The following is a 25,585-nucleotide window of genomic DNA, read 5'->3' on the forward strand; positions in this document are numbered from 1 at the left end:
AGCTGTTTGAAGCCGTAGCGGCGGTGCGAGCACTGCTTCCACTTGAAAATTACCTGTGTGCCATTTCATTTGGAGCTGCTGCACAGCGCAACTACAACAGCTCTTCCCGCTGACTTGGAAGCAACACTCGCGTGAGCACTGCTATGCCTTCAAACAGCTGATCGGAGAGGGTGCTGGGAGTGCAAACAGTAATGGTCAAGTAACACACACCTACCCCCATTACTGGTATATAGATCTTCTGCACTCTATGGACTGTAATGGTAATCCTGGATATATATTAGCCAGCTCAAGCCTTCCACCTGATATAATCCCCAGGCAACATTCATACAAAATAACTCAGAGGCGCTTGTTTTATGGAAGTTAGTGTTTATTGACGTGTTTTCTCTAATTTTTACATTCCCCACAGAACACACAAGGGATCTTGCAGGTTAAAGTTGAATCTGTGCATAGTGCGATTGAAATAAAAATTCAGGGAGAACGGGGGAAAAAATAATTAAAAAAAAGGGATTTTCTTTTAAAAACACAGTAAAACAAGAGCAGGGGGGTAAAGACACAACAACAGGTTACCAGAACCTTAGACTCTGAGATGATGTGCTGATTACAAGCCAAAAAGACACAAGGTGGGAGGGGAAGCTGCGGCACACAACAGGGCGATGGGCAAGGAGCTGCCGGTCGCCCCGCTCTGACACAGTGAATTAACGACTCTGGACCCAAAACCTTAATGCTGGATCTGGCACCAGTCCACGCCTTCACCACATGCAAATGTTCTGCCATCTTGTTCTGATTACCAATAAAGTTTATACATAGGAAGGGGGTGGATTTAATAAAGTGCAGCAGTTCCAATGTGGTGAGCAATCCCAAACTGAATCCCGGGAATGAAACAATCTACTTTACTGGTAACGAGGACAAGAAGAAAACCAGAGTATCACCGCGGCGGTGGTGGCGCACTGGCTCAAAATACAGATCAGTAGTACAAAGTCTGCAGGATCTCATCATCCTCCAGTCTGGAAGTTTTATTTTTATTTTTTAATGGGGTGGGGAGGGGGAGGAATCGCCATTTTAAGGTAGCCCTGATTCCCCCTACCTCCCTTCTATTTTTACCTCCATAGAACAAGGGTTGGCAATATTAGCGTTGGGGTTACATTAGCGGTTGTAGTACAAGAATCAGCATGGATTTTCAGCACAGCCTGGGAGCTGTGCTTCCGCCGCTGCCGAATCAGCACAGGTTACCCCTTCGTGCCATCACTTCCAAAAAGTGGCATCCATCCAAAAATAAAACCTACAGCGACATCCACTTTTCCTGTCCTGATTGTTCGCGTCTTTCTAGATTTGATTAGTATTTTTTTTTCTTTTTTTTACATTTTGAAGAAATCTTTGTCTCTTAAATAGGCAAACTGAAAGAGGCAATAAGCATCCTATTGAGACCCATGGAAATGACAGGTCCCATCCATATATATATATATTTATATCTATGTATATTGTATGCAGGAGACTCACACAGTGATGGCATCTGACTCAAAAACAAAAAATACCACAAAGATAAAATATTCAGTGAAGACTCTGTATTAACCCTATCCTGTCACCCGTTTAAAAGAATGGAAAATAAAAATCTCAGAAGTGATCAGAGTCCACGAGAGCCCAGGGTAATGGACTAACTCTCTCTTCAACATTGGTCAGCAGTGAAACCCAAATCAATGCCCGCCCAGTATCTTTGGCCCCATTTCCAACTACATATCCAACCCAGGCTTATGTAGACCCCTCCCCCCACCCATTCCCACCCTCTAGCTCTTTAGATCTGCATCTGCTCCAGGTATTTGTAGGTGGGGTTCTCATAGCCATGATTCTGCATCTTGTTCAGGTGACGTTCCTCAGGGGTTAACATGGGATCCACCTGCAACAAAGGAGAGTAGTTTAAGTGATGGATCCAGCACAGATGAGAATAATTTCAGTAAAGGTCCATTCACACAAACAACAATTTTTGTGGATTGGATGCTGACCCATTCATTTTAGTGGGCCACAAAAAAAAAAAATGCAGCTAGTGGAAGGGGAAAACGTGGGATGTACACAGTCGGTATACATGAGAAAGTAACAGAGGATGGAGCAGTGGAAATACACTCAATGGTGACCAGTCTCAGCCTATTCTTTTATAAAAGAGATTATGAGGAGTGGATTACAAACCCATCCCCCAAATCTTAATCATACCCTGGTATAGTATTACAGTTTTCCATACATATCACCTGTCATGATCACAGTGTCTGTCCATTTAATGTCCAGCATCTTGAAATAAAAATATCAGAACACTGACCAAAGCGGGGCAAATAAAATAGTGTATTGTCAGGTCTTCAGCCTGTCAGTCAGGGGTAGCTCAGCAGACATGCAAACAGAGGCTGAAAAGTGGAAGATCCCTTTAAATGCAGCTTAATCCTCACCTCCACAATCCCGTGACTGATTGTGCCATACTGCCTCTTTCTCAGCAAGACAAGACTGATTACAATGATGGTGGCAATAGCCACAGCGATGACCAGGAGGCCGATTAATGTGCCGCTGCTGAAACTGAACTCATTGCGGAGAGATCCGTCTGTGTCCTGGAGGAGAAACAAGTGCAAGAAGATGAAGACGCTGCCTCTGCCCCAAAAAGCAATTAAGGGAAAAGGAAGACACACAACCTGCGCAGCGAGGCACAGGAGCCACCTCTACCACCCATGCACTGACCAGAGGGTGGCATGGAGCTGATGCTACCACCACAGTGACCTCTCTGAACCTGCATCACCCTATAACCTGAATCATTCCCATCAACTGACTTAGGTAATAGCCATGTCCCAGGGACTCAGTGCAAAATAGAATAATGCAGTCCTTTAGGCCCCTTTCACACAAGCGAGTTTTCCGCGCGGGTGCAATGCGCGACGTGAACGCATAGCACCCTCACTGAATCCTGAACCATTTCAATGGGTCTGTGCCCATGAGCGTTTTTCACGCATCAGTTCTGCGTTGCGGGAAAAATAAAAAAAAAAAAAAAAAAAAAAAAAAAAAAAAAAAAAAAAAATCGCAGCATGTTCTATATTCAGCGTTTTTCACGCAGCCCTAGCCCCATAGCAGCGAATGGGGCTGCATGAAAAATGCATTGCATCTGCAAGCAAGTACGGGTGCGATGCGTTTTTCACTGATGGTTGCTAAGAGTTGTTGTTGTTTGTAAACCTTTAGTTTTTTATCACACGCGTGAAAAACGCATTGCACCTGGGCGGAAAAAACTGAACGCAATCGAAGACAAAAATTAGTGAACTTGCTTGCAAAATAGTGCGAGTTTCACTGAACGCACCCTGAACGCATCCGGAACTAATCAGTCACGCTCGTGTGAAAGAGGCCTTACTTATCTTGTACAGATCCAGAGTCCTATCATGTCTTACGGTCCTATTACACCTGAAGACAATCGTTCAGCGGTGATCTGGCCGTGTAATACATCTGCTCGTTTATCGGGTAAGCGCTCAAGCACACGACCATATGTATTTTACGGGCTGCAAAACACGGATCTGCAGGATGGATCCATTGTAAGTTGTAACAATGCCTGTCCTTGTCCGCAAAGGACAAGAATAGGAAATTTTCTATTTTTTTTTGCAGAACAGACTTGCGGACATACAGATATGGAATGCATTTCTGTTTTTTTTTTTGCGGACCCATTGAAATTAATGGTTCTGTATACGGGATGCAAAAAACCCAGAAGGGACACGGACAAAAAAAATAAAAATAAAAATGTTTGTGTGCATGAGCCCTAATCAAAATCTTTTAGGTTTAAAAATACTCATTTGTAGACGGCAGATAGTGCCGTGTAATCACGATCTGCTGCCGGTAAACAGTGATATGAGCGATAGCATAAGTGATTGCTTGTCCCCATACTGTGTCCAATGTAACGCTGCAACCTATTCAAACAGCAGATTGGCAGGAATGCCGGGCGTCTGACCCCCAACTGATCAGATATTAATGACCTATCCTGAGGACAGGTTATCAGTTTTAAACAAACACTCAGACAACCCCTTTAACCTGGTGATATAACCTGTAAAATGATGGAAGTCATCATAATTACATCAGTAGCAGCCATGATCCCACACAGGAGGAGAAGCGACTATCAGAAACAATGTACCATCGCAGAAAATCTGCACATCACACAACAGACAGCCAGGGAATGGGGGCGATATGGAGCTATGGGTATGTGCTGCTGTTTTATGGGACTTACGGACAGGACACGGAGGGGGTCCCTGCATTTATTCCTTCTTGTGAACAGTGGGGGAGACGACATGGGAAGATGCACAACATACACAGAGACTCTGGCCGGCCTTGGTGACATCTCGCAGACATACATACCGGCTCATCCACAAGTCCACTGACTCTTTCTGCATTGAAAATCATTTCCTTCACATCCAGGGTCTCATCAATGACCTGGAAACAGTCATGAGATTAACAGAAAATAAAAACAAAAATAAACAAAAATATGGTGAAGATGGAACTGGAGCAAAGTAGGCAGAGTGGGGTCTGTACAGTATACTGGGACCATCTGCAGTGAGGCTATATAGGGGAGGGGGACCCACAGGCACGTTACTTCATCTCTATAGAGAGGAGGACACAGAAGATGTTCTCACCACTTTCTTATCAGCTTTACTGTTCAGGATCTTCTCCTCAGCACCGATGAGGGGCTTGTCGGCCATGCCAGAGCCTGGACACAGAAAGGGCAGGGTTATCAGAGCAGAGACTAGAGTCATGAAGCTGCCACCACATGAAGGTCGAGAACTGAGCGCAACAACGAGGAACCATCCTCTAAGACCGATGGTCATACATTTAAGAGACTAGATTTAAAAGGATGTCGGATCAGCAAGTGATGAGATGCACCGACCTCACAGGTACTGCCTAGATACGCCATGTATCCAACAATGCAGACAGATCTATGACCCGTCATTCTGAACATGCCCCAGCAGCACCTCGAGGCCAGCAAAGGTCATGTGATGTAATGATGCAGGATCCCAATGCAGTCACATTTTAAAGGGAGGGGGTGGTATGTAAATAAAACTTTTAAGTGGACCTCAAATTATATAGAGAACCGTTTAATAGTGCAAGAGGGTGCAAAACTATTTCTAAGTACATTACATAGCAAATTATGCTTCTCAATAGGAGCACAGACTAGCCGCGGTGCATGCTGTGGGCTTTTTTACATCAATGCATGGCTCCCAAATCCAGAATCTTATCACGTCCTACAGTAATGGCTTCCATACTGGATCCAGCAGCCTACGAGACATTCTGTACCGCTATTAAGAGGCAAATCCTACTAGGCGATATACTTAGAAAAGCCATTATTGTGGCCGCTATCGCACTATAGAAGTGTTTCTTAGTAACTGGAGGTACACTTTAATCACTGCTCAATGAAAAGTTTTGCAACTTTCAAATTCAATTCTTCACCATGTTCATGATCTTTGCTTGCCGTCACTGAATAGCATACAGAAAATCTAAGCAGACCAAATAGTTTTGAGAGCAGAAGGTCTGTTTTCACTGGGAGGCAGCACTGCAGTTCACGTGGCAGCGCTTTATAGCCATGACAAGAAAGAACATGGTGCGGTGTCTGGTCTGACGCCACTGAAAACCACAGCAGGTGTCCGCTCACTGTGCAGCTACATTCATTGGGGCGCAACCGGAAGCGGGTCACGGTATTCACACTCTAAAACACCATGCCAGAAAAAAGAGAGATTTCTTCTACCACAGAACACTGGTGGAGTCTGTCTTTGCTCACAATGATTTGCCTGATCTGATGCACTGCAAGTCTATCAGCTGGGCAAGCAAGACCAAGTCAGGATTTTACAGCTTATGGATGTATAAAAAGGGTGACAGCAAGCAGAGATCTTGAAAACGTTAAGGAATTGAAACAATCTAGGAGAAAGTTACAGAACTTCTCATTATATAATGATGCTTTATTTACAGGAGAATGGATCCAATAAAAAGGTTCTGCTGGGAGTGTAAAGCATCCTACCAGTTTTGTACACAGTGGCAGTCACTTACAAAGACTGGCATTTCACGCCAGTCATGGTTTCCTCTCTGCGCTGCTGGAGGATTCGGCTAATTTATGAAGTGTGTACCTCGTCATAAATTAGGAGAGCCTCGAGTGAAAACTATTCCAGTCCCTGACACTCCCAAGTGTCGAGTGCAGTGCGAAAACAACCGTGCAACAAAATATTGTCACATGGGCGTTTAAAGGGTCGCAAAATGGAAGTTTGTGACTTATGTCTAAAACAGATGTAGGGCGCTACGTAAATAACCCCCACCAATTTGTAGACAGTTTAGGTCTGTAGTCTAGTCAAACTGATTGACAGGCTATTGGATGTTAGCAGAAACGCTCGTTCTCTCCCCATCATGTGGCAGTGGCACTAAACACACCCCTACACCTCACCGATTACACTAGAGTGGATGAACACCAAGACAGTAGGAGTAGTAGTGATCCCCATTCACCAAGAAAAAGGCAGCAAGTAACCCAAGGGGACAATGATCAGAGCAGAGTTTACAATTCTTGCACCAGATCCGATTTGCTGTCCTTAGCAGGCGATTTGTTGGGATTAATGTGAAGAGACAGAAACAGAGATGGGATGGGAGCGGTGCGAGAGCACAACCAACCTTTTCTCACTGGAAGGTAGGAGTCCCGTGATGATTCTATGCAGGAGATTGAGGGGAGGTGCAGGGCAAGGGGAGGAGGAAAACAAAAAGATAGAAAAAGCAGAAGAGATTAAAAATAACTAAAAGGCTTGTGAAGCTTCAGGCCTGAACGAGTGACATCACATGTTCCTGTGCGGTAAGTAGAGCACTGGTCACAATGACCGGTCAGTAAAGGTGTGCGGGTGTCAACAGGCAAGACCACGAGCTGTGACCTCAGAGGTGAGTTCTAGGAATGTGGGCAAGCTTAGGAGCGTTAACACTACACAATCACCAAGCACAGGCCAGGGCCGAGCTGATGAGGGCGGCTCTTACTACCAGGCACAACCAAGTTGTTACATTAAAGCCTTCTCCGTAAACTGTGCACGTAGATTACCGATCCCGAGTCACAGCCTGCGTTATTCTGCAGTTTCAAAGCTGAAGTCTACCAGCACTCCCTACTTAATCAGTACTTGCTCTAGTGATTTGCTTTCTGGGAGATCTAGTGCTTAGGCCGAATGCACACGGTTGTGTTCCGCATCCGAGAGCGGTCCGTGGTATGCCGGACTGGATTCCTGTTCAGAGCAGGAGCGCACGGAGTCATTGGTTACTATGACGCTGTGCGCTTTATATCGCTGCTGCACTACAGTAATACACTATACGAGTGTATTACTGTAGTGCAGCGGCGGCATGAAGCGCACGGCTGTGCGCTCCTGCTTTGAACAGGAATCCAGCCTGGCATACCACGTGCATTTGGCCTTAGTCTGCTAAGTCATCATCTGATAGGTGCAATTAGTTTTAACTATCTCTACTGCAAGAACTCTGCTAAGCTGCTTGGGGGTAGGGTTCTGGCCACAAAAACCAGCAGAATTGTGAGCGCAGCTCTGGAGTACTATACAGGCTAAAACCAGCAAATCAGTACATGATAATTAATGCCTTGTATGTACAGTGACTCCACCAATAGAATAGTCAGTGCAGCTCTGGAGTATAATATAGGATGTAACTCAGGATCATTATAAGTAATAAAATATGACAATGTGACTATAACCTATAATATGTTGATCGCAAACATCTAAAAAGTTAATAAAACATTTTAAACCAAACATTTATCAGTATATGGGCTAGTAATAGTTTCTCATTTTGAATAAGTTATAAGTCACCTGTGTCCTGCAGGGGCCGAGTACAGAGGACAAGATAGGGGGATATGCTACCAATAGTTATGTCAAGAATGGATTACCCAGGAGTCATCTTCTCCACCTGCAGTCTTGTGGATAGGACCATCTGCTGTCTGCATGAAGACACCTGGTGGGGGTGCAGGCATGCAGATGGGTAAAGCATCCTGTAGCTGAGAAACGGCTATGGAGAACTGCCCAATAAAAAGGTCATGATTCTCCAGGTGACATTGTATAGCATTGATGCCAACCTATAGCTCTCCAGCTGTTGCAAGACTACAGGTCCCATCATGCCCTGACAGCTTGAATGTATCAAGGCATAATGGGAGTTGTACTTTTGCAACAACTGAAGAGCCACGGGTTGGAGATCACTGCTCTATAGATAATCCATTCTAGAGAGACCGGACGTAACCTGGAACATCTATGGACAAGGAGGCTGTGGAGAATCAGCGGCTAACAGGAAACAGAGGAGACAACATCCTAAACATCAGTTCTGGTGATACCAGGGATGATGAAGATTGCCAGGGTACATTTAACGGGAGGTGGGGCTAAATCCATCTTAAAGGCTCTCGCGTGTCAAGCCGAAAACAGGGTAAGCAGTCAAAAGGGACACCATACTTAAAGCCTGCCAGATAACCACGTAGAGTGAACATTGGGGTATGTTTGCTGCATGATACAGGGAAGTGCATTCAGTGCTAACACCAGAGAGCACTGTCTGCACAGGATAATAATTTACCTTCAGATTCTGAGATTGCTGGGAATGTATTGACCTGAATAGGCCGGAAGGGTTTGCCTTCTCTTACTGAAGTCTCGTCGCTCTCCTCTGAGCTGACCCGCACATCTCCCTGGGACTCTGAGAAAGAGGAGGTGAACTGGTCCATGTCCCAGCGCTGCTCCTGGAATAACTCATCTGCACAAGAGGAACAGCACGGAGTGAGCTCATAACCCTGCAGGACCACTGCACTGACCAGTTACCGCCAACCTACCTATTTCATCTTGAATCTGATCGGCTACGTATGGGACTTTGTAGAGGAGAGACAGGCTCTGGTTCATACGTTCCTCAATCACACGGAGATGGGTCATAACCTGCAGGGACAACAGAACCATGGTCAGGAGCGAGAGAAATCCAGCGCACAGAGTTAATGTAGGAGGAGATAAGTGAATATAACAAGGTAATGAGACGCAGATAGACCACTGTATGAATATAGCTGGTGCACTTCATGAGGCCGGCAACCCTTATGATGTTGTCAAGTCCAGGTAGTGAACCTCTACCAGGTACCAGGATAAAATTACCTGGTCACTTCTGTTCCCCTTAGGACCAGGAAGGAGCTACCTCCTGTGACCGCTGCAGCCAGTCACAGCTGTGATGTACCAAGCCTCTTCCTGGCTCCTTGGGGACTGAAAGCAGATGCAAATGGAGGAGTGGCATGACTGCAGACAGATGGGTGTTTTTTTTTATGCTATGGGGCACATCTTAGGACATCAGGGGTTGTGATCTCCAAGGCCAACAACCCATTTAATTGTCACACTTTCTGCCTTGGCTACAGGAGGCTTTAGATACACCAAAATTCAGGCTCACAGTCCTGCCAAAAGTAAACCACCTAAAAGGCAGTAGAAACCTACATTAGACAGTCTAAATGTGCAACAAATGTATCATCCAGCTTCATTCACAATGATAAATCTGGTGAATTTTTAGACTGTTTAGCCTGTTTGCACTTAGACAGTATGTGTAAATCCCCCCTCTGTTTTGGCTACGTTGTGAGTTGAATTGTCTACCCTGGCGCCTTGCTTTATAGTTCCTACGAATGGGTGGAGAGGTAAAAAAACACCACACATGACTCATAACTGTTACTTCTCAGTAGGCATACCATATTGACCACCAGGAGGTGCTGCTGCTCTGTAAAGTCAAAGCAAAAAGCCAACATGGATGAATAATCAGCAGCCTAATCTCCTCATTCTGTTTTCATGTCACAGAAGCGAAGATTCTTCCACAGGAGAAGCCAACACCTTATCTGCATTTCTGGGGGAGCAGAAAAGATGCGACTGCGTAATTACAGCTGCTAATAACAGGCAGGAGGAGCACAATAGAACACCAGACCACCAGTTAGGTGACCTTGAATGACAGATGCAGATCAGCGGCCCCAGGGGTAGACACACACTGCTGTGAAATCAGAGCATAGGCAAATCTGTGACGGAGGGGCCAAGGCTTGACAAAAAGGCAAATGAGCCCCGGACGGAGGTGGATAGAGCGTCACTGCAGAATATTCAGTACTACAGCAACATACAATCAGTGCGATAGTCTGCAGGAATGTGGATTACACCCCTCCACCACAAATGATACAGTGTAGGAAAAACAGTAATTATCTGTACTGTAATTTCCCACCAGTTCCCTGTAAACCGGCCAACATCTCTGGAAAGTCCACCAGCTTCATACACAAAGCAACAGCCTGAGAGTTGTTCATGCGGATGTAATAGAACAATCTAGAAAAATTCAGCGTAATAACCACAGGGATCACGTGACTGCAGCGACAGTGTTCTGTCCACCTCTTACCACATTATATAGGGGTCATATATAGAACTCATCTTCATATACAGTCACTGGCACACAGCATGGAAACTGGAAGAAAAATACTAAGTTTCCATAGAAACCAATCACAGTGCAGCGTTCATTTTTCTCCAACAGGTTTTTGTCTAGCCGAAATCCTGCACTCATTCCGGAAGGTGCAGGGTGCCCGCTAGATCCCATTACAGTCAATGGGGTCTGGTGGTGAACAGCAGTATCTGGCTAGTCTGTGAAGGTTCTCATTTATCAAGGTCATGGTAGATCTGTAAAGAGTAAATCAAGGCAACTGGACGTACTGTAGATTTCTTGAAAACGTTTCACTCGTTCTTCCAACGAGCTTTCTCAATTCTGAGTGACTGTACAAAAATTCTGGGAATAAATATATGTCACTGAATCAACATCTGGTAATTATACAGAGCATTGGGTCAAAGGTGTTGATTCCATTATCCTAATTCGAGTCAGTAGGTGATAAAGACTTCCCAGAAAAAGGTGTCAAGACAGCATTGTATGTGGCAGACAATAGATGTCTAACCCCCCCCACCTCTATTCAAGCTTGGCGTCTCCATTTTTACGTAGACATGGTTAGAAATCTATTGTCTGCCACGTACAATGCTGTCTTAACACCTTTTTCTGGGAAGTCTTTATCACCTACTGACTCCAATTAAGCTAATGGAATCAACACCTTTGACCCAATGCCGGGTATAATTACCAGATGTTGATTCTGTACAAAATTCTGGGAATAAATATGTAACTGTCACTCACAATTGAGAAAGCTCGTTGGCAGAACGAGTGAAACGTTTTTCAAGAAATCTACAGTACGTCCAGTTGCCTTGATTTATTCTTTACAGATAGTATCTGGCTGGCCAAGATCCGGTGAACTCTGCCGAAACAGCTTGCTGGATCAGTTGAACAAAGGTGTGAACCTACCCCAAGGCTAGTTTTACATCTGTAGCGCGTAGATCCGGCAGAGAACGCCAGGAATCGGCTAGACACAAACCAAAGCGTGCAGTGGTTTGTGTTCGGTCGGAATGAGACAGAATTTCTGCCGGACCCCATTATACTTAAAGGGAACCTGTGATCAACTTTATGCTGACCTCACCGAGTGCAGCATAAAATAGTGACAGAAATGCTGATGTCAGCGGTGTGTCACTCATGAGCTAAAAGTAAGTGGTTGCTGAGAACCAGCATCATAATCATTGCAGCACAGGCCTTGAAGAGTCAAATCTACCTGAGAAGAGTCATGGTTATTAATCTCCTGCTCTCCCCGTCCATCTGCTGCTGATTGACAGTCTTCTAGGAGAGAACTGCCAATCACCAGCAGGTGGGCAGGGAGAGAAGGAATTTATGAATAACCATGACTCTTCTCAGGTGTCTGTGACTCTATTCCAGTTGGCAATGATTGTGAGGTTGGTTTTCAGCAGCCACTTACTTTTAACTTTTAAAATGACAGACCGCTGAAATCAACTCGCCTGTCTACTTTATGCTGCCGTTAGTATAGGCAGCAGAAAGTTGACGACAGGTTCCCTTTAATGGGGGCGATGGGCAACTCGTTTCCAGCAGTGCCAGATCCAGAGAATTCGGGCAGGCTGTTCTCTGCCGGAAAAACTTGCTCGAATTAACGTTGCAGATGTGAAACTAGCCTAAGAGTTATGTGGTCCCTATAACCATCAGCTTTTTTCTGTGTATAGCTGAAACTCCTAAATCTACGAAAATTGCTCAGACTGTTGCACCAGTGCCACCCATAGCCTATTAGGATACGCCTACTCTATTTTGGTCATGGCCACAATAGAAGACGTGTCTAGGAAAAGTCAGAGACCAGTTGTAGCTACACTTACCTGGGATTTCATCTGGGCAGCTTTCTCAGGGTCCACGGTCAGAACATGCTGATAGTGCCGAATGGTGTGCAGTCTGTCCTTGTTCTCTGCCCGCACATATCGCTTTAGTGCTTGAAGAATACGATGAGGCTGGAAGAAAAGACAAAGTCAAGCACTTGGTCGCAAACCATGCAGAACACGACCATCAGTGGTCTGCAATAAGAAACAGAACCCGAAGTTAACCTTACCCACAGCAGATTAAAGATCGGGTCATCTCTACAAATTAATAATACCAGCACCCTGATGAACAGGGGAAGAGCGGCTTACAGAGAGATCTACATTGACCAGCTATTTCTTATCACTCACACGAGGGGAGTCAGCCTGCAGAGCAGACAGATAGTTCTCCAGAGCAACGCGGCGTTTGTCATTCAGCATGGCCTCCACCCTCTCCAGATGAGTCTCCACCAGCTGCTGCTTCTCATGGGCAGCTTCCTTCTCCAAAGCCTTCACAGTGGCCTGATAATGCTGCAAGACAAGGGGGCAAACAATATTCATACAAAGAGGATGCTGGCACCATGATCTAGAAGGCATTACTGCTACCCCTCCATACTATTATTATCTGGGAAGGTTAGAGATTCTGAAGCATTCAGATGGAGTCACCACATTTGACGTCTATAAGGTCTATAGTAAGCTACCTGCATTAGTGTCTGCTTCTCAGCTTTTGGCAGGTTCTTCGCCTGGCGCTCTGCGTCCTCCCATTCTTTTTTGGCCTGAAACACAAAGTACACTATGAAATGCAAGATCTTGAGCCACAGGCGTGCAAGGACCTCACATGAGCCAACGCTCACCCTGTCCATGCGGTTGCGGTGTCGGACCTCCAGCTGTTCCTTTGCTTTTTGGAAGCGCGCATGCTCGTTGTCATCTGCTGGGGTCTCTAGGTAAATGTCTACATCATCCACAGGAGCCGGGGTTGTGGGTACTGGAAAGACATGACATTTAAAACCCTTCATTATTAGGCTACATGCACAAGACCGTGCCAGGTTTTTTGGCAGTCCGCAAACCGTGGATCCGCAAAAAACGGAAGCCACCCGTGTGCCTTCTGCAATTTGCGGCACGGAAGGCCCATTGTAGACATGCCTATTCTTGTCCGCAAAATGGACAAGAATAGGACATGTAATATTTTGCTGTCCGCATCTTTTGCAGCTCCATTAAAGTGAATGGGTCCGCACCAGAGCCGCAAAAACTGCGGCTCGGATGCGGACCTGAAAAACGGTTGTGTGCATGAGGCCTTAAAGTTATCTATGAAACTGCAAATCACCAGAAAAAAGTATGACTAAATGCAGCAAAGCAGCCGAGGATGAGTATACAGCACAACCACTGATTGCCCAAACTTCAGATGCCCAGACAGTGAGGGAGATTTACTAAGCTACACGTGCCAGAACCATTTTGAATGTGCACTGAAAAAAAACAGGAGCTACATACCTTGTGCCAGAAACATATCAAGCCCTGCACTCCTGAATCCTGGGTTCAAAAGTTCACAAAATAGAGCTTTGAATTTTTTGGGACTTCTTGACGCAAATTTTTATTTTTTTTGCAGAATTCTGCATTTTTCACACTATTCACTGGGTGGGCAGAGGTAGCAATAGCACCTGGACAAGCGTCACAGACACCTTTACAGGCAATTTTATTCTCTTTAATTTTCCCTGCTACGACTGAGCGCACAGAGTGCTGTGAATGTCACATGCAGCACAGAAACACCACTGGTGCCTGAAACATCCGATAAATCCCCGTACAGTAAGGAGAGTTCCCATTAACTGAACGGGCAGAGGTGTCCCATATGAACCCCTCCCTTAGGATCCTCTCAGCATATCAGAAAAAAAAAGGTGACAGAATTTGGTTAACTATATAGTTGCCAACAGCCTCGAATTTGAGGTCACAGCCATAAATGGGTGTTCCCAAGTGGATTTGGGCAGGGCTAATATGCCCTGAATTTACCAACTACAATGCTGGTAAGTATTAGAAAGAGCCCTCAGACATGTTCACTGGCGGCATCACTTCTGTTGCATCACAACATGGCTGCCCAGAAGTCAGGGAACCGCTTATCAGATCTGCCAGGTGGATTTAGTCACTTATCCTGTACTGATCTTGAGTTACAATATATCCTGTACTATACTCCAGAGCTGCACTCACTAATCTGCAATACATAACTTATCCTGACCCAATACTGCGTTACAGCCTGTATTATACTGTATACTCATCACAGATTACAGGTTAGAGGCACACAGTCATGGAGGTTAGAGTGGAAAATTCGGAACATGTGCACACTGGGAGTGGTATACCTGTAAATCAGAATGCGCGCAGTAAAAGCTTTAAAAAGGAAGGAAAACAATGAAACATTGTGAACGTGAAGAAGCAGAGACAGAAATCAGATACAGAAGCGCCCGTCTAGGCAGCACAATCACTTCTCTGTTCCAGCAGCAGAACCTGACATCCTCAGCGCAGCGCTCCACCTTAGCCAAGGAGGAACAACGGCAGGAGGGGGAGGGGAATACACCATGGAGACCTGCCCAAAGAGGACGTAACAGCAAGCACCAAGACTGGCATGGTAATTACTCCAGTGATCAGTGCTGCCCCTCTAATGCTCTATTACATATGACAAATTGCTACCAGATCACATACAGTCACTAGAAGGGACATTATACCCCAGACTATAGCCAGACATAGTATATACAGTTACTTATTCTGTACATATACTCCAGAGCTGCACTCATTCTGCTGGTGCAATCACTAGGCAGACAAACTACTTCTCTTGTACTGTTCCTGAGCTACATCCTCTTTCACACTCCAGAGCTGCACTCAATCTCATAAGGATTCACAAAGTGAGGGTCACATTTTAATCCTCTAGTAAAAGCCCAGGTTTCAGACAGGGTTTGTTTAAATCACTTGCTCCCAGTAAGTCGGTGATGTTCCCCCCCCAAAACTTGTAATTCAGATACTGGGATTATGTGGAAGTGGAGCCACAGACAAGGCGTAGAAAGCAGACAACAAGGAGGAGCAGCAGACATGACGCTACAGACGATAACCCTTTGATTCCAGGGTGAAGCACTTTCATTGTTATTTGCCATGCGAGCTGGAATTGCACTTGCTGCAGTGATTAGTGATTGCAAATCATCTCTGGCATGTAAAAGGGTGAAACAGACAAGAGCCGGCTGGCACCACAATCGTCCTGGTGAGCCGGTGGGGAGGACAGCGGTGGCGCCACTTACTCGTCACTTTACAAACGGCCATACAATACTCCTCAGACTGAAAATTGTTCCTGTTGCCACCGCAGCCGCCATATATAAACCGGACACACTTTTTCTGGTTGATGTCGAAGTACCAGCGAGGAAACATGGCCCGGCAGGGACCAGTAACAGCCTCTTGCGAGCAGACAGCTGTGAGAAGATGGGTGACAATGAGCAGGGAGGGGGAGGCAGATCATGTCACACGTCTCTCCTCCATGTTAACGAGTTACATGTCTTCACATCATGGCTGTCTCCATCTTGTAACGCACCTGCACTACATATTCATGGGGAAGGGGCAAATACATCCCAATCTAAGGCCAAACCATAGCAATTAACACCTTGGCCATAATCTTCAATGCATAGTATCATCATTTCCCCATGTACAGCCTTATTCATTCCACTTTTTGGAAACTCTTCCCACCACTCCTCCCCCCAAAACGCTAGTTACTTTACTCAGGGATATTTTACAGTGACAGCTTTTTCCAGATCTGGAATTACAACGGATCAGTTAATTGATCAGACATGAAAGGCTAAAGGAAGTGCCCCCCTCAGATTGATAGAACATTACACAACGTAACAATCATTGGATCTTACGCCTGTATTACACCAACAGATTATCTGACCAACCATCGGTCAGATGGCCAAATACACACACCAATTATTGGTCTGATTGGACAGATATTGGTCAGGCAATATGTTGGTGTAATACAGGCCTTAAAAGGAAACCTGTCACCAGAATTTTGCGCATAGAGTTGGGGACATGGGCTGCTAGATGGCCGCTAGCACATCTGCAGTACCCAGGTCCCATAGCTCTCTGCGCTTTTATTGTGTTAACAGTTTTGATCGATATGCAAATGACCTGATACGAGTCCTGTACCCGGAGAGGAGTCAAGCGGAAAGGAGCCCAGCACCGCCCCGCGTCCTCCGAATCTCCTCCTTGCTGGCTGACGTCACAGAGCTGGAGCTAGCGATGCGCGAGCTAGCACATGCGCAGTGTCGGCATCATGTTTATTCCCTGTACTGGCATCAGCACAGGGAACGAACTACGCATGTGCTAGCTCGCGCATCGCGAGATTTCGGCGCTCCAGCTCTGACGTCAGCCAGCAAGGAGGAGATTCGGAGGACGCAGGGCGGGGCTGGGCTCCTTTCCGCTTGACTCCTCTCCGACTACAGGACTCGTATCAGGTCATTTGCATATCAATAAGAACAGTTTTTTAACACAATAAAAGCGCAGAGAGCTATGGGACCTGGGTACTGCAGATGTGCTAGCGGCCATCTAGCAGCCCATTTTCCCAGCTCTATGCACAAAATCCTGGTGACATGTTCCCTTTAATAAAAAATTTAAATAGTTATGGCTGCAATCTTCCAGGACTAAAGATAATATCCTGCTACGTTCCAATTTCCAGTTCAATTTCTCACCATTTGCAAGATCTGTTTGCTTTCATTAATTGGGTTACAACCAGAGACTGAAAAACCCATCCTGACCTGGTTTTTCCACTCATAGCTTGTTACCAGAGAGCTCTGATACACTAACGGGTCCTGCACCTGTGTCAGACACATTCACAGCTTTTTGATCTAAACACGAATGCTTCCATTCACAGTACACCACCATTCCGACTTGGTCTTGCTCACACAGATGAGGATTTGTTAAAACATCACATGGGTAAGAGCCATTGGCCTGGTGTGGACAACAGAGACACTGTGTGCCAACCAAAGAACCAGCACAGACATGTTTTAACAAACCTTCAGCTGTGTGGGCAATGCTAGGTCAGAAGGAGTCCTATATAGAGAAGGCAGGGTCCAGGTCTACGGGCTTCACCTTTCACGTCTGAAATGATCTCCTTGTTGGAGAGCGCTTTGCCGTTGCTTGGCTCTGTGGTAGTCTCCTCGTTGTAGTCCTCGTCCTTGTAGTTGTCGTAATAATAATCTCTGTCTTCCACAACATCGTCTTCATCCTCCACCTCCTCCTCATCATCCTCCACTGCAGCGGTGAAGTCCTCCACATCAGCCTCAGTAGGGAACTCACTAGAGGGCAGAGGAAATGTTTCATCAGCACATGATACAAAACATGAAGGGTGCAATACTAAGATACAAACCTCTTAAAAGAGTCATAGTCGTCTTCATCCTCTTCATCCTCCTCCTCCTCTTCCTCCTCTTTGGAAAGAGGTTCGTCTATCTTCTTAGCCTGAGGGCAGCAGACGTATTCTGTGCCGCGGAACTGGTCGACAGCACATGGAAGCAGCATTCCGTAACTGTGGAGGACCATGACTTCAGTCATACAAGCCTGCAAAGAGCAAAATTTGTGAGGAGGACCCAGGTCACAGAAGACATCACAGGCCAACAATTTTCAGAGAAGGACCGCTCTCGGGATTCAATCACTGCAACTTTCCTATATGCCATCAGTTTCAATGCCTCACCATTTTCAAAATCTCTGCTTGGCGTCAATGTATGCAACCATTAACATTCAGTGCATGAAAACCCATTGTGATCTTGTCCAAATCTACATGACTCATTATACCAGAATGCTCCGATACACAGTGTTGACCCGTTAACCTGTGCAAGTGGGACAGTATCAGGGTGGGGTTTTCAACACTGCAACCATTCACAGGCAGCAAGCAGAGATCTTTAAAAAATTGTATACAACTGAAAGTCTAGCGATTAAAGTGGCTCTGTCACCAGGATCAACCCTATTAAACCAGACATACTGACTGGTAGGGCTCATCGTGCTGATTAAAACAAAACATGTATTTTCTCTGTAGGCTAAATAGCAACAGAGAAATCCACATTTGTATTGGAGTACCAAGAGGCGGGGCTGAATCTTTGGAGCACTGCTTTGGAACACCCCCTGTACTCTGCACACCCCTTCTCTCCCCTTGATTGACAGGGCTAGACATGCTGAGGGCAGAGCTGTGTCCTAGCATCTACATATCATACTCTATGTACTATAGCTTTACAACACCGGGATCTGCTCAGAAAGCCAATATAAAAATATTACTGCTTTATTATAAAGACACCAGTATTATAATGTGTTAGCTTGTAAGCATAGAAAAACATGCATCTATATGTGGGTAATGCTATAGCTTGGTCATAAGTGCTTTGTTTTGCATGTAGTGATTCCAGGTTTGAATCCTGGGAGAGACTTACATAAACTTGTTTTTTTGCCCCTCCCTATTTAAGCCCATAATAAAAGGCTATACTACAATAAATATATAGCCATATAACAAATATAACAATAAAAGGCCTTAATATATTGAGAATTGGAGCTTTTTTTTTCTTAGAAACTGTAAAACTATTACTGGTTTATTCACAGGCACCATATATGTAGATGGTGGGACACAGCTCTTCCCTCAGCATATCTAGCCCTGTCAATCAAGAAGGGGGAAGGGGGGTTCCAAAGCAGTGCTCCAAGGACTAAGCCCTGCCTCCTGGTGCTCCAACTTCTAATTTGCATATGAATTAAGAAGCAGATTTCTCTGCAGCTGTTTAGCATACAGAGAAAAGAAAGATATTGTTTAGGGTACTTTCACACTAGCGGTTTTCTTTTCTGGCACCGAGTTCTGTCACAGGGGCTCAATACCAGAAAAGAACTGATCAGTTTTATCCCCATGCATTCTGAATGGAGAGCAATGCGTTCAGGATGCATCAGGATTGTCTTCAGTTCAGTCACTGAACGGCGTTTGACTGAGAAAATACCGCAGCATTCAGGATCGGCATTAATTTACATTGAAATGTATTAGTGCCGGGTCTAGCATTAAAAATACCGCAGTGCCGGATCCTTCCTTCCGGTCTGCGCATGCACAGTCTGGTAAATATGTGAAAAAGAATATATCTCTGGTTTCATACGGTTGATGCATGTGAGACGCTTTAAGCTTTTCAGAACCGTTTCCAGCACAAGCAGGTCTGTTGTCACAGCTGCAACAGGTGTTTACCTCGCGAGCGACGTTCTGCCAGTGCTGGTGGCTCTCACACACGTCCATCTTCTCCTTATGGAAGAACTTGCATTTCTCAGGAACCAGAAGTACGTCGCTGACAAAATCACCCACTGAAAACAGAAGATTAAACAAGCACAGATGTGAGATCTACAGGATCTATGGATGATCTATATGCCCAAGTCAATATAACCATCTATGTAGCTCTCCTGGGTCACTAGTCAGCACAGATGCTGCAGATGTACTTTACAGGCACACAAGTCTGGGAGCTGTGACATTGGCCACAAGTCACTCAGCTTTCCCATGCACAGATATAAACTGTATGTAGATGTTTCACTTATTCTGTATGGTTTCAATGGGAGGATCCCAACCACTTCCTGTAATTGTATTTTTATATTCTTATATCCATATCTCATTATAATATAAAAATTCATGGATAATCAACATCCTCTGTTCTCCATTCTAGCAGAAGCTGCAGGAATCCTGCAGGAGGCATTCCCAGCAATTACTCCGAAAAGGACAGGAACAGAAACCTGCAGCCAATAAATCAATGCGGCCCACCTTGACACTTGAATGGTCTGACCCACAAACTGCATCACAGTTCCAGCCAGTTTCAAGATCTTAAAAATTCCAATAGAGTTTTTCCCCTTGATCGACCACCTGTTGCGAGACCCCTGCAGCGAAGATAGGTTGTCCAAACTACACAATCCCCTTAAAGTGGTGGTTCAGCCTCAGAGCTTAGGCCTGTCTACAAGTAGGGAGAGTTACTCTCGGCTCAGCTGATGGGCTCTGTAGTCCTCGCAGACGGGTAAGACCACCTCAGGGGCAGCCCCGGTCATTCCTCTGCAGTATGGGTGAATACAAAGGCATCAAGATCCGCAGCACAATCGCTACACACTTACCCATGCACTTGTAGGGTAGGACAATGTGGTTGTGCCCCTTACAATTGTTCTTCCCCATTCTGCACCAGTTGTCGATGCTCACTGGCTGATTAGCTTCCACCACGTTTGTGATCTGAAAGTCAGGATACACCTAGATGTGGAAGCAGAAGACATCACCATGAGCAATGGGCTCTAGACTGAAGATCTCCTTGACACCTCAGGGCCACGTACAGTTATCAGCCCCTAGCAGGCAAGCATTAACAAAACAGTCCGCGTTCCGCTCACCTCCTGGCAGTACTGCAGGATCTCTTCCTTGGTCTGAAAGCAGTCCTTGCTTCCTGAAGGATCTGGCTCCCATTTTCCACTCTGAACGTTCATGTGCATGTTTAGTTTACCGCAGAACATTGCAACTTGTGGCTCAGACACCGCAAACCCAGCAGCAGCATTAGCGGCAAGGGCCTAAAGGGAGGAAACAAGATATTTAGTAATGGGGACTGGGGAAAAGAGGGGTAAAAATATATTATCTACATATAAAGCGGTGTTCTCTCTGAAAAGGACGCCTCATATCACCCCCGGCTCACCGTAATAAAATTATAATGGGGGATGAGAAGGAGGGGGAGCAGTTACACTCCAGGGATGCACTCAATTCTGTAGGCTTCAGAGCTTAAGTATCCCAGCATAACTCATGGGGATGTCTATACTGGTAATCCAGAGTCTGTATAATCTGGCGAGGGAAGAGTACCCTACATCCCCTCTTTTCTGGACTATAGGGTGTTCCAACTGTTGGGAGGACTGAAGAAAAACCCACTAACAACCTGCAGTATTGTGAGTGCAGCTCTGGAGTACAACCCACATGCTGGTTATATACCCTTTTCCATAAGTAACCAATATGATAGACATTTACTGCACAGAACCAAAATGCAACCTCCCCACATCGGCCTGAGCTCTAGTGGGGTTTCCTATAAAAGTATACTATTCCAACACATTCATTATGAGTTACAGCATATCATATACTCCAACCACATCCAAAGCTGAATTCTTAACCCTTCTAGTAGTGCATCTTACCCTAAAAGCTCATGTTCTGACTAGGTAACTACACTCTGGGCTCCCATAATACACTGCTCGTGGATACTGGAAAGTAGCAGAATAGTGAATGCAGCTTTGGATGTGACCAGAGTACAACACAAGGTATAAAGGTAAGGGTTACTCATAAATCAGATTGAAATTAGTCCTGCTCTATGCACAAACCACGGATATATAAATACCTCACCATATCCCTGTAATCACTTCAGAGAATTTTGTGCAGTGGTGATGAGTGGGGCTGAAGGGGATAACCACGAGGGTGGTCTGTCAAGGACAGGGGTACTGGGGTGGCAGCGGATCGTACACAGCAATTCGGTTATGTTTACTGCGTTTTAAAACCGAATCGGATTTGTTGCTATAATTCTCTTGCAGAAGGGAAATCTTTTTTCGGCCCATGACCTACATTGTAACTGTCCCTTTCGTGTTGGTAATGCTTTGTAAGCTGATCACATGGGAGAGCACGGCCACAGGGACGGCCTAACACCCTAATCCTCAGCTCTCAGGGACCAAGTGCCCGCCACTGAACAGAGGCAGCAAACACCGCAGCGTCTAGAAAACCATACATAACCCTGCACTACAGAGATCCATGCCGGACGGGCAGCGCAACCTGCACACCGTGGTTAGTTATGTGACATGTAGCAGAGGCTGTGACCCTAAAGTCACGAGCACAAAAGTCACAAAATATTTGCACATTTATCCTTCACTCTTAGGGCCAGCATATGCCGAGTACCACTTCGCCTGTCCTGTATACTGGGTGTAATTCTCAGTATCTGCTCTTATTCTGTATATACAGACACTGCACAGTACCACTTCTCCTGTCCTGTATACTGGGTGTAATTCTCAGTATCTGCTCATATTCTGTATATACGGACACTACACAGTACCACTTCTGTCCTGTATCACACTGGCAGATATTCTGCCAGATCACTAATGAGCGAGCAGATCTGGCAGTGCAATTCTGCCACAGATTACCAGACAAACGAGCAAACGCTCATTCATCAGGCAATCGTGATCTTTCAGCATTCTAGAAGATCACGATTTTCTTGCGGCAGATGCTATCTAATCACAATCTGCTACCGGCAAAATAACTAGACAGCATGGGGACAAGCAAGGACATAATTGCTCCTCCCCACGCTGAGGAGGAAATCACTGCATGTAATAGCAGCAGTCTCCACCACTGGCAAGCAGATGATCGCCTGCAGAATCGGGCTGACAAGCAGAGAGGAGGCTGAAGCAGTTCTTTAGCTCAGTGTTCTGAAGTAACTTATTTCCTGTAATGATTGTTTCCTAGACTTAACGAACCATTATAACTAATGAAAGGTATTCAGAAATATTATAAAGTAATATTCAAATATTTTCATTTTCTTAATTCCTGGAGAACCCCCATTAAGGAAGGAGTCTCAAGAACACAGTCCAGCCATGCCCAAATTGCAGCCCGCAAACAGCGGGTCCACAATATACGGGCATCGGCAGTTTGTGCACTGCATCACGGATGCACACCCATTCACTTGATCCGGTGTGGAATGGAGGCATGGAACTCCGTAGTGCTTCTGTGGGGTTTCTGTCCTTACCAACGCACCGCAAAAACAGTAAGGCATGCGTGCAGACCATCAAATGCGAATTGCAAACCCCAGTCAAGTGAATGCGTGCTGTGTCAGCATACGGCAAGCCTACGATCGGTGCATGTACAAAAAGCCATGGCTCCATCACCAATGCTCCCATCTCACCTCATAACTGTTTACATGGCAGCAGCTATTCTGCCAGTAAGTACAGCACGTCATCACTGCAGCAATGAAAACTAAGCATTAGCGCAGGTGCAAAATTCTTGTTTCCCCATAAGCTAGCACAAGATTCTTATTTTAATTGCTAGACAACCTCTTTAACCCCTTAGCGACATGTGATGTAACCAAGTCACACGAGCACAAAGTGTATAGAGTGGGCTCAGGAGCTGAGCCCACTCCATATGCAGGTGGTGCCAGCTATGTAATATAACCTAAACCCACCTCCCGAGACTGGGATTGGAGACAACTCAGATGTTGCTCGATGACCCAATAGCAGCTGTAGCATCCAAATGGTTAGTCAGAGGGAGAGGGATTTCACCAATTTAAAAATAAAATAAATACCAAAAAAAAATAAAAATAGTGGGGATTTATGTGAGTTTTTTGTGCAAATTTCTTTCAGATTTTCTGCACACAAATCATCATGTGCAGGTACCCACAGGGCGCATTCAGATTTTGACAAAGTTGCCAATTTCCTGGTGTGCATTATGAGGCGGATTTCCTGTATGGGCATCTCTCCATTCAGTTCAATGGTAAATTCCACAACAGAACACAATGCTCGGATAGGCAATTTTCAGCCCCATAGGATAACATGGGGTAAAATTCATAAGGGAAAATTTCACCACGTGTGAGGGCACCCTTAGTCTCCAAAGTGGTTATAACCATACTTGCCACGTTTCCAGCCATGTCCAAAAGAGTTCTTGGGTTGGGATTGGATGATGAGTGAGAGGGGTGGAGCACTGTACAAAAAGGAGCCACAAGTCTGTATTAGAGTTACATGCCATCTCTCTCCTACTGCTTTGCCTGTGTTTCAGTCTTCACTGCAATCATGGTAGTCCATACATGGCCCAATAAGGACGAATCTACTGGTTGTGCCAAGCACAGGGTGTGCGAGGACGGACCAAAATGAACAGATAAATCCATGATGTAGAATAAAGCTAGGGTTGAAACTAGACTATCTTGTATAGCTGTCCATGGGAATGCATAGGAAAATCTTGAAAATTGAGTAGATGGCAATTACTCCATGCTGGAATTCTATAATTAAGACTTTGATTACACTATAGCAAAAACCTTGACATAACTCTAGCCCATTCACTGTGGCAGAGTTTTTGTGCCTGGACGACCTTTGAATTAAAAATTAAATAAAAAAAAGGGGTTGTCTGGTTTCAATAGGATCAACTTGTAATAAAGACTAGTTATTCACCTGACAGATACTGCGCCACTGAGACCAATGATTGGCTGCAGCGTTCTTGACATGACATCACCACTGCAGCCAGGAAAATAGGGAGATGTCAGGGGGACCAAAGCGGCAGTGGATATTAAACATCTACTCTTTATTACAGATAGATCTCCTGAGTTATCTGACTTCATCTACAGTACCAGCTTAGTAGACGAGATTTCCAAGTCGTATGTACACAGTACGGGAATTTTCTGTGTGCAAGTTGACCTGCGGTGGGGATTTTGAAATCTGCAGCATGTCAGTTGTTTAGGTGGATTTTCAGTGCAGATTTCACCCTTTCCAATGGAAAGGGTGAGATCTAGAGAAAAATCTGCAAGCAGATGTGGATTCTGGTGTGGAAGTCCAGCGGAAACCGCAAGGAAAAAAAAAAATCAAAAAAAAAAAAAACAAGGGATTTACAGGAGGAATTCTGGAGGAAAAAAAAAGCTTCTCCATTTTCTTCCTCGGGTCAATGCTTAGTGATGCAGTGTTAAGTTGCATGATCACTACCCCATCCCCCACTCTTCACGTTGGATGCAGCGAGGATGGCATTACATAGCAGGACACGGGGCAAGAATTCCAGCACACATGGGAGTTGTTGGCCGGCGAGGTCATTTATCTCAGGACCATTTCCTCTTTTCACCCCCACCTTTCCTGCATTGACCGCTTCCTCTGGTTACGAGAGGCAATAAACCCCTGACAGGTGCAGCCAAGGGAGAGGCCACACAACACGGATGATGGAAGACTACCATTCCTATGAGCTACAGCAGAAAACATGAAGAGGATGCAGCTTCTCAAAACCATGAGAACATTCCTCTTTATACATGTACCTCAGCTGGGGGCATATACACGACACCTCGAACAATGCAATGCATTAAAACCTATGCCCTGACTCTTGAGTTTCAAGGACCCAAAAGGGTCAAAACAAGAGGACCCCCTGCATCCATCTGTCCCCCCTGGTATCTGTCCCCTTGGTCTTGTTCACATTTCCTTGTCTGTTTGATGTCCATGGAAAATCTGTTAGTCTTTTATCCGCGTGTCCGTTATATGCCCTCCGCGTGTCATCCATCGTCCACAAAATGAGCAGCAGAAAATTAATTTCCAGAGCATCTCCCACCAATGGTGTGTGAAACACCAACAGAACATGGATACCATCTGTGCTGTGTCATATGTTTACTGACCCATAGACTTCAATAGGTGGG

General features: G+C 45.4%; 1 protein-coding gene across 4 annotated transcripts in view; it reads right to left on the reverse strand.

Annotated features, from left to right (window-relative positions):
- Positions 1 to 349: 349 nt before the first annotated feature.
- The window catches only part of APLP2 (amyloid beta precursor like protein 2), a 52,278-nt gene continuing 27,042 nt past the window's right edge, over positions 350 to 25,585 (reverse strand). Inside the window, exons 2-18 of one of the 4 annotated variants that reach the window (XM_044281737.1) lie at positions 20,589 to 20,762; positions 20,325 to 20,454; positions 19,423 to 19,535; positions 17,590 to 17,777; positions 17,313 to 17,518; positions 15,476 to 15,643; positions 13,058 to 13,188; positions 12,905 to 12,979; positions 12,576 to 12,734; positions 12,231 to 12,359; positions 8,819 to 8,918; positions 8,569 to 8,742; positions 6,646 to 6,681; positions 4,632 to 4,705; positions 4,357 to 4,431; positions 2,430 to 2,585; positions 350 to 1,891 (exon numbers count right to left, since the gene is read on the reverse strand). In XM_044281737.1, coding sequence (XP_044137672.1) covers positions 1,790 to 1,891; positions 2,430 to 2,585; positions 4,357 to 4,431; positions 4,632 to 4,705; positions 6,646 to 6,681; positions 8,569 to 8,742; positions 8,819 to 8,918; positions 12,231 to 12,359; positions 12,576 to 12,734; positions 12,905 to 12,979; positions 13,058 to 13,188; positions 15,476 to 15,643; positions 17,313 to 17,518; positions 17,590 to 17,777; positions 19,423 to 19,535; positions 20,325 to 20,454; positions 20,589 to 20,762 — 2,190 coding nt within the window. In that variant the 3' untranslated portion in view covers positions 350 to 1,789. The remainder of the gene's footprint in view (positions 1,892 to 2,429; positions 2,586 to 4,356; positions 4,432 to 4,631; positions 4,706 to 6,645; positions 6,682 to 8,568; positions 8,743 to 8,818; positions 8,919 to 12,230; positions 12,360 to 12,575; positions 12,735 to 12,904; positions 12,980 to 13,057; positions 13,189 to 15,475; positions 15,644 to 17,312; positions 17,519 to 17,589; positions 17,778 to 19,422; positions 19,536 to 20,324; positions 20,455 to 20,588; positions 20,763 to 25,585) is intronic. The other 3 variants (XM_044281738.1, XM_044281739.1, XM_044281740.1) reach the window with 3 other exon arrangements.

This window comes from Bufo gargarizans, chromosome 2 (genome assembly GCF_014858855.1).
Source record: "Bufo gargarizans isolate SCDJY-AF-19 chromosome 2, ASM1485885v1, whole genome shotgun sequence".
Lineage (NCBI taxonomy): Eukaryota > Metazoa > Chordata > Amphibia > Anura > Bufonidae > Bufo > Bufo gargarizans.